The sequence below is a fragment of the Dicentrarchus labrax genome, unplaced genomic scaffold (assembly GCF_905237075.1).
Source record: "Dicentrarchus labrax unplaced genomic scaffold, dlabrax2021, whole genome shotgun sequence".
Lineage (NCBI taxonomy): Eukaryota > Metazoa > Chordata > Actinopteri > Moronidae > Dicentrarchus > Dicentrarchus labrax.
Genome location: NW_026136706.1, coordinates 27,401,813 through 27,409,485, shown reverse-complemented (window position 1 = coordinate 27,409,485; position 7,673 = coordinate 27,401,813). Strand labels below are relative to the sequence as shown.

At 40.9% G+C, this 7,673-nt stretch overlaps 1 protein-coding gene across 1 annotated transcript; it reads left to right on the top strand.

The window, feature by feature from the left end:
* Positions 1–5,020: 5,020 nt before the first annotated feature.
* On the top strand, positions 5,021–7,457 carry tmem37 (transmembrane protein 37; the record flags this gene model as incomplete). The annotated part of the gene is made up of 2 exons (XM_051404384.1): positions 5,021–5,135; positions 5,177–7,457. Coding segments are annotated over 2 exons (534 nt in total), but the record flags the coding sequence as incomplete, so codon positions are not given.
* Positions 7,458–7,673: the final 216 nt, after the last annotated feature.

Genomic DNA, 7,673 nt, shown 5'->3' with positions numbered 1-7,673 from the left:
TCCTCCTTCATACTATTGGCTGAATCAAAGACTGACATTATATTGCGGCCTTTCATGAGGTGGCGTGAAATATGCACTAATCAAACATATCATAGACAGTGTTTCCCAAACTTTTGCCTTAAGGGACCCCGTTTCAACCGCTAAGTAAACTGACAACCCTTGCTTCAGTGACATAATATTTCTTATTATATTCAAAACTGTACAATGAACCCAACTAGTGAACTCCTGAGTTGCTTTCACACAAAGCAAGAGGTTTGTGTGAAAGGAGTGATTTGGGTGAATTCTGAGAAAATACAATTCTCTGTCTGTATTATGTAATTTTAAAATCAGTTTTAACAATCATACAGACTTTTTTTAAACTCATTTTTCTTTCCTTAAAATCAGGAAGGCTTCATGACCCTCTGTGAGTGAAGAGGCTGTGCTTAACAAAGTCGACATCCAATTCAAGTGGCAGTAGCAGGGTGATGTATAGTGGCTGCGTCCCCTGTGTCAGGTGACAGAGATAATAGCAGCCACATCCTCTCAGCGGAGAGAGTCCTCCTGCTCTGAGATAACAAGGTCAGCTCGTCACTGTGTCTCCGCAGCTCTGCAGACACCCGATCTGTCGCCCTGCGGCTCTGGAGGCTTTTGGACAACTTTGAAAGCCTTTTACTTCAAGAAAACAGGGGAAGATGAGAGCACTAGATCTGGGAGTAATGGCAGGAGAGGCTCCATTAGTCTCCACACCACCATGTTTTGAGGAATCACTGGTGTTCATGCTTAAAGATCCCCTCAAGACATATATCCAATATTATCCACTTTTACATATGGTAATCACTAGTGTTCATTACTGTTTAACATCAATTAACACATTTGGAACATGATTGGTGGTGTTGATGGAGGGGTAATTGAGGTCATCTGATGGGACTTCTGGTTTTATGTCTATGAAAAAAAAAGGTTGGTAACCACTGCAGTAATCCATCCATACAGCTGATTCAGAACCCCTGCTGCCAGACCAAGAATGTGGATCACATGAGTCCAGTACTCAGATCTTCACACAAGCCTCCTGTGTGTCAGACAATTGAATTGGAGCAGGTATGTTAAATCAAGGACCAAAACCTGTCTGTTTGCCACTGCATTTCATTATATTAGATATAAGATAAGATAGACTTTATTGATCCCCCACTGGGAAATTTCGTTTGTTACAGCAGCTCAAGATACAACACAACATAAGAGATAAGAAAATACCATAATACAAATATAATAGAAACAGACAAAAACAGGTATGAGAGTTATGTACACTATATACACCTTATTATATACAGATGGGAATGATGGGACATTGCACAGTAACTTAACGTTACCTCCAGAAAAACGCGATTATGCGATCGCATAATTCAATAGATAATCAGCCAAAGTCCGCATATTTTTGCGGGGGCCGCATTTTTTCAAATACGCCGCTCTGATTTTCACGCAAAATATGCGGGGCTTGCATGATTTCATAACCCATGCATTTTCGTCGCAAAAAAGTCACATATATATAGCAGAAAGTTGAAAAATGTTGCGTTTACGTTACTTCACTCAAGAGCAGCCATTTTCCCCTGTTGCCATGGGAACGTTATGAAGTGACGTAATTACACGACGTGAACATCCAATCCAATCCAATCCAACTTTATTTGTTAAGCACTTTAAAAACAACCAAAGTTGACCAAAGTGCTGTACAGGAGAATAAATAAGACATCATAAATGTAAACAGTGATGATGATGATGATGATGAAGACCACTGTGAGGAATATAGACAGTGATGGTGATAACACTGGAAAGTTCCCGTGGCAGATAACACGGACGAAGTCCGATGGCGACGAGCTTGATGTCCGGGCTGCAGACGCTCTTTCACACAGACGTGCCCGGCGTTACACCACATGTTGTTTATGAGCACGGACAGTCCCCCTCCTTTCTTCATGCCGGTCGCGGTGGTGTCCCTGTCGGCTCGAACCGTCTGGAAGCCGGGAATGGTGATGATGGAGTCCGGTATCTGCTCGATGATTGCAGGGATGTAGAGTTTAAAGCTCCTCTTCTTCATCCTCCGGTTAACCCCCGCTCTGCAGCCTCACCGTCTCCTCCTCAGCTCCTCCGGTATGGAGGGTCTCTCTCCGGTCAGGATGCTAGGGGGCCTCAGGGCGATCATCTGGTCGCGGGTGAAAACAATGCGACTCCCCGTTGCCATGGAGACCAGCGTAAACAAAAAATAAAAAGTGCTCAAAAACGCCAAAAAAGTATTTAGGCGACATGAACAAAGTAGTAAGAGAGTAAGAAAGTAAGAAAAGAGTTCAAAATAGCAAAAACACACTAAAACTACAACAATGAAAGGAGCTGCCATGACAGGCTGCCGTTGTCGCCGGCGCCATTCCATGGAATCCATAACCAATCATCATCGAAAAGCTGCAAACCCCGCGATGAAAACCTTACAGTTGTAAGTATATTAGTAGTATGTAAATTTACGTTACAGTAAGAGATTGCACTTTGTGCATTGGAAGCACTTATTTTAACAGAAGATGTCTGTTTTGTATAGCTACCTCTGTAAAACAGGAAGCACACATTTTATTTTTATTTTTTTTATTCATTTTCACAGAAGTTGTAGCATATTCCTTTTGTAAAGCTACAGAACTTGTTTGACTCATCAATGTTTTGTAAGTTTGAGCCATGTGTTTATTAAGGTCTGAAATACAACAAGATGAGAACTTAAATATTCCCAGCACTTTCTGTGATGTAGTATGCTTGCTTATCATAGGAAGTAATAAGAAATGACTATTTACAGTAAGGTACAAAGACTAGTGAGATCAGGGTGTTGGGGGAATCACTTTTTTTTCTCTTTTTCATCAAACCGCAGTTTTTGCAAGTTCCCGCAATTTCATCGCATAGAATTGCATAAATATCCCGCATATTCCATCGCATTTTTTAAGAAAACGTGCCGCATATTTAAGGATTTTTGCCCGCGACAATCACAAAAAAACTCCGCATTTTTCTGGAAGGACTGATTGCACAATAAGATTATTGAATAGATACACACATTGTCTTGAAAGATGAATAACATATGCACAAATATTGCAGCAGGAGGTAGTGGCACAGTGGTGTAAACAGTGTAAAAATAAAATTAATAATAAAATTACACAGGACAAAAATATACAGCAAGTAATTCAAGCGAAATATGGGCTATAAATATTAAGAGTGTGTAGAATGTATGTATTAAGCACTGCAGTTTCATTCTCCTGTTTAATTTGTCTTAGCTTATTTTTATTGTCCATTTTATTTTGCTCTTTGTAAATCATAAATGTGTCTTTTGATAGTTTATTTTCCTGATGGCCTTTATGTCTTAGGTAAAGCTCTTTGCCTTCAAAGGTGCCTGGTCTTGTTCTGTCATCTTAACGCTAGATGTCTCCACCGGCCCTCCAACCCCTCTCATACTTCCTCTGCTGGTGTCTCACTCTGGGTTACAAACTGAGGACTGTAAGAAAAAAACAGCAGTTTCCCACAGATCAGGAGTGACAGGAGAGGACTTGGAGCAGAGGACAGGAGTGCTTTCGGTTGCTTATTCTAGTTCACTTTAATCAAACATTAATGCCAATCACTCCCTGAACCTTTGACTTCAACACTGGACTATACAGTCTGCACACACCATGACTGCCACTGGTGTCAAGGTAATCAAGTTTGATTTATTCTAATTTAACCATAGTTTTGTCTATTTGTAAGATGGTCATGTGTTTGTGTGTAAAATAAAGGTAAAAAGTAGCTGTCAAATGAATGGAATGTACTCAAGAAAAGTACAAACATCTTAAAGTTGTACTTGCACTTAAGCCAGTCTTCATGTGTTTTTTATCCATTACAGTAGGTGTTTTTCCTACTAGACATGTTGTAGGATATTCAAATGCTCTATAAAAAGCCTCATTACTGTTATTTTCAGGTTCAATGAAAAGGTCTGCTGTAGGAATTGAGTAATGTTCAGTCAAAGGGGAGGGTATTTCAAGGATAATCACCAAATGTACCAAGTGTAAACTAACAACAGTGATCAAACTCTGATCACTATAAACTACAATCAAAACGGACAACTCTATTTCTTCCCTTCTTGTTATAACTTCCAACAAATATGATAAAAGTTCTTCTTCCCCACCTTCTGTCTGCTTCCGTTAGGGGTTGCCACAGTGGATCAGCTGTTTCCATCTTTTCCTGTCCCCTGCATCTTCCTCTGTCACTCTAACCACAACCACATGCATGTCCTCCGTCACCACTTTCAGAGACCTCCTCTTTGGCCTCCTCTTGCCTGTCAGCTCCATCTTTAGCATCCTTCTCCTAATATACCTGCACATGTCCAGACCATCTCAGTCTCGCCTCTCTGGCTTTGTCTCCAAACCGTCTAACCTAAGCTGTCCCTCCTTACTTCCTAATTTTGCCTATCGTTGTCATTTGCATTGAAAATCTTAGCAGCTTAGCCTCTGCCACCTCCTGTCTTTCATCTCCAGACCACACAAAATAGTTGGTAGGGTAGAGTGAGTGCATCATCATCAGTTTTTTTTAAGTTTGCTATATTTATTGTTTATTAGAAAATGGATATTGACATATTTTACTATGATGATACTTGTATAAGGTACATTATCTGTACCGGAGCCTTGTTTCAGCCAAGTATTCAGCAAACCTAATGGCTGTTGATGAAAAATGTCATAGAAGTTTTCTATTCCTCCTTTTGCTGGGGACTTCCTAGAGCCCACTCAAAGACCCCAATTGGTCCCTGGACCCAAGTTTGAAAACAGCTGCTCTAACAAAAGTCTTGAATGTTTTACTGACTCTGCTATCTTCCACCTGGCCTACTGGTCCTCTGTACTTGTTTGAACAAGAGATAAGTATCGTGAGCAAGGTGACAGAGGAAGGTTTTTGAAGTCTTTTTAAGCAGAAATGACTCCTCCATGTCATTTTTAGGTCTACAGAAGCTCTTTACTACAGAGGAAACCACATCCCCACTCCCAGCAAGCCCTGGTCTGCAGCCTGATCATCCCTGTCCATCGTCCTCTCCGCCACAGCCCTGTGTGATGGCCACTGGCTTCAGACTTCCAGAGGACGCACGTTTGGCCTGTGGCGCTTCTGTTCCACAGAACCTGTGGAAAGTGTGGATGGGATGATACCAGTTGAGCGTCACATCCCGCAGCCTTTGTAGGACATGAACCCTCAGCCAACCTGCACTGCATCACCGAGCTGGGTCAGTCTGGTGTGGAGGGGGTGCAGGTGGGGATGGCCTGTTGTCGTGCTCTGGTTTCCCTGGCTGTGGTGGCTGCCATCTTTGGCCTGGAGTTCCAGGTGATTTCCCAGGTGAGCCAGGGCCAGGATTCAGCCTGTCGATGGATCCTGGGCTCAGCCCTGATGCTGGTGGCAGCATCCATGTCTGTGTCAGGTGTGGCCGTGTTCGTGGCTCTGCTTCAAGGGTTTGTGTCACCAGTGGGCCTCACACTCACCTTCTGGTGCCAGATCACCGCTATATTCTTCTTTCTCCTGAATGGAATGGCAGCACGCTACATCCATGTCATGAACACACAAGCTCCATTGGGTGGCACCCTGCAGAAATGCTGAGTGAGAGTCCAGTGACTGTATGGGGGTGAGGTGAATCAGTTCCTGAGCATTGTGGTGTAATGGTCAGTCTACGGACAGCTAAATCCCTCGCAAACTGCTTTGGACATGAGAGCATGAAGTTAAAAATTAAGGATGAGCAATTATCTGTATCTGTACAACCAACTAAATTATCTATATCTGTACTCAGAATGGACAGGGCTTAAACCAGACCTTATATTAATATGGGTTAATCAGAAGTTGCTATATTAATTTGAAAACAACCTACAGCCCACACTGTACCTACACCGTAGCCACAGTGTTGTTTCCATACAGAAGTATGAATCAGGCTTAGTAAACACCTGGTGGCGATTACATAATGATCTTCACTGTGTGATAACTAGTGTTGCCACAGTTACTTTGAAAAAGTAATCTGATTACTGATTACTGCTTTAAAAAGTAACTTAGTTACTTTACAGATTACTTGATTTTAAAAGTAACTAAGTTAGATTACAAATTACTTTATTAGTTACATTCAGCAGCTGCCGACAACACCCCCGCCGCCTCAATATAAAAATGACAACTGGTTTTGCCAACACTCACTTTATTGGAAGTGCATTTTTAACAGTAACGTCAACAATACATCTCCTGACATTTTAAGTCTACAACATACTGCCCGACCAACTTCTTCAACTCTGCCCCACTTACTGGTTTTACACCGAAGTCCAGCTTTTGTTGTTTGGTGGTGGGGGACCTCCTGCTCTCTGCTTCGTACCACCTGGTGGGACCTGCTCTGTAAGTTTGACTTTGCAGTGCTGCGACTCCAAATGTTTCTTCAAATTTGACGTAGTGTTTTTGTAGCTAGATAGCACTTTGTCGCCACCAGCACAGAGTGTACAACGAACCTTTATATTGCCATCTTTAGCTGACACAAACTCAAAATAGTGACTGTATTTCCAGCTAGCAAGCGCACATCTCTCTCCTCCCTCCATTGTTGTTTATGTTTGTGTCTGCGTAGCCTACACGTGAACTGTCCTCATGCTGAAAACGTGACTTGTCGCATAGGCTATGTGACTTCACTCCCAGAGACGCAAGAAGAAAGCAAATATATGTTTATTAAGGAAAATGACAAACATAGTAATGCACTGTGACTTGGATAAGTAACTTTAATCTGATTACCGGTTTGGAAATAGTAACGGGTTAGATTACTTGTTACTGAAAAAAGTGGTCAGATTGGAGTAAATTGCTAAGTGACGCGTTACCAGCATCACTGGTGGTGACAGCCAGTAAATTTGAACTGTAATCAGCCAATCACAAAAGAAGAGGGACAGACCACACTGATCAAAAATGTATCTCTTTTGTCTGGGTAGCCTTTTAGTAGTATTATTGTTAAGGTTAAACTCCAGGGAAATTGGAAGGTGAGCCTTTTATTTACAGTTTTATTTTATAAAAGCTTTTGTAAAATAAAAGTTGTTATATTTACAAGTACGGATATTGACACATTTCACTTTGATGATACTCATAGTTATTAAAAAGTACATTATCTGTAGTAGGTACTTTCAACAACATTTTAAACATTTTGTAAAACTTGAGAAGGATGTTTCTAGAAAATCTTAAACATTTGCAAATTTCTGATGTTTATAGGCACTCATTGCTTATCTAATGATTCTTCTCCTTTCGTCTGACTCAGAATTAATTTGAACTGTAAGACTTCATTTGAACTATGTGCGACAGGAAGTGTAAAAGGACCATAGATTGTAAGTGTTAGTGTTGAACTGACTGTGTTCTGTGGTTTTTAGCAGCACATAAACACATTTCTATAGCTGACTATTGTTTTTTGTTGTGTTGTAAAGTATATTCAAATAAACTCTTCATTTTCCATTGTTTCCAACCTGTCTTATACTTTTTGTCAATGCAACTGAACAGAACCTAAACTTTGTAAGACAGCAAACCAAACGGATGGAGCACATAGTGATGATATCACAGTTATAAAAAGGCTCACTGATGTGTTTTTATTTGCTTTTAAATAACAATAGAGCTTTACGACACAGAAGAATAAGATGTATTAGACTTTGATACTGATAATACTTGTCAGTGGGATC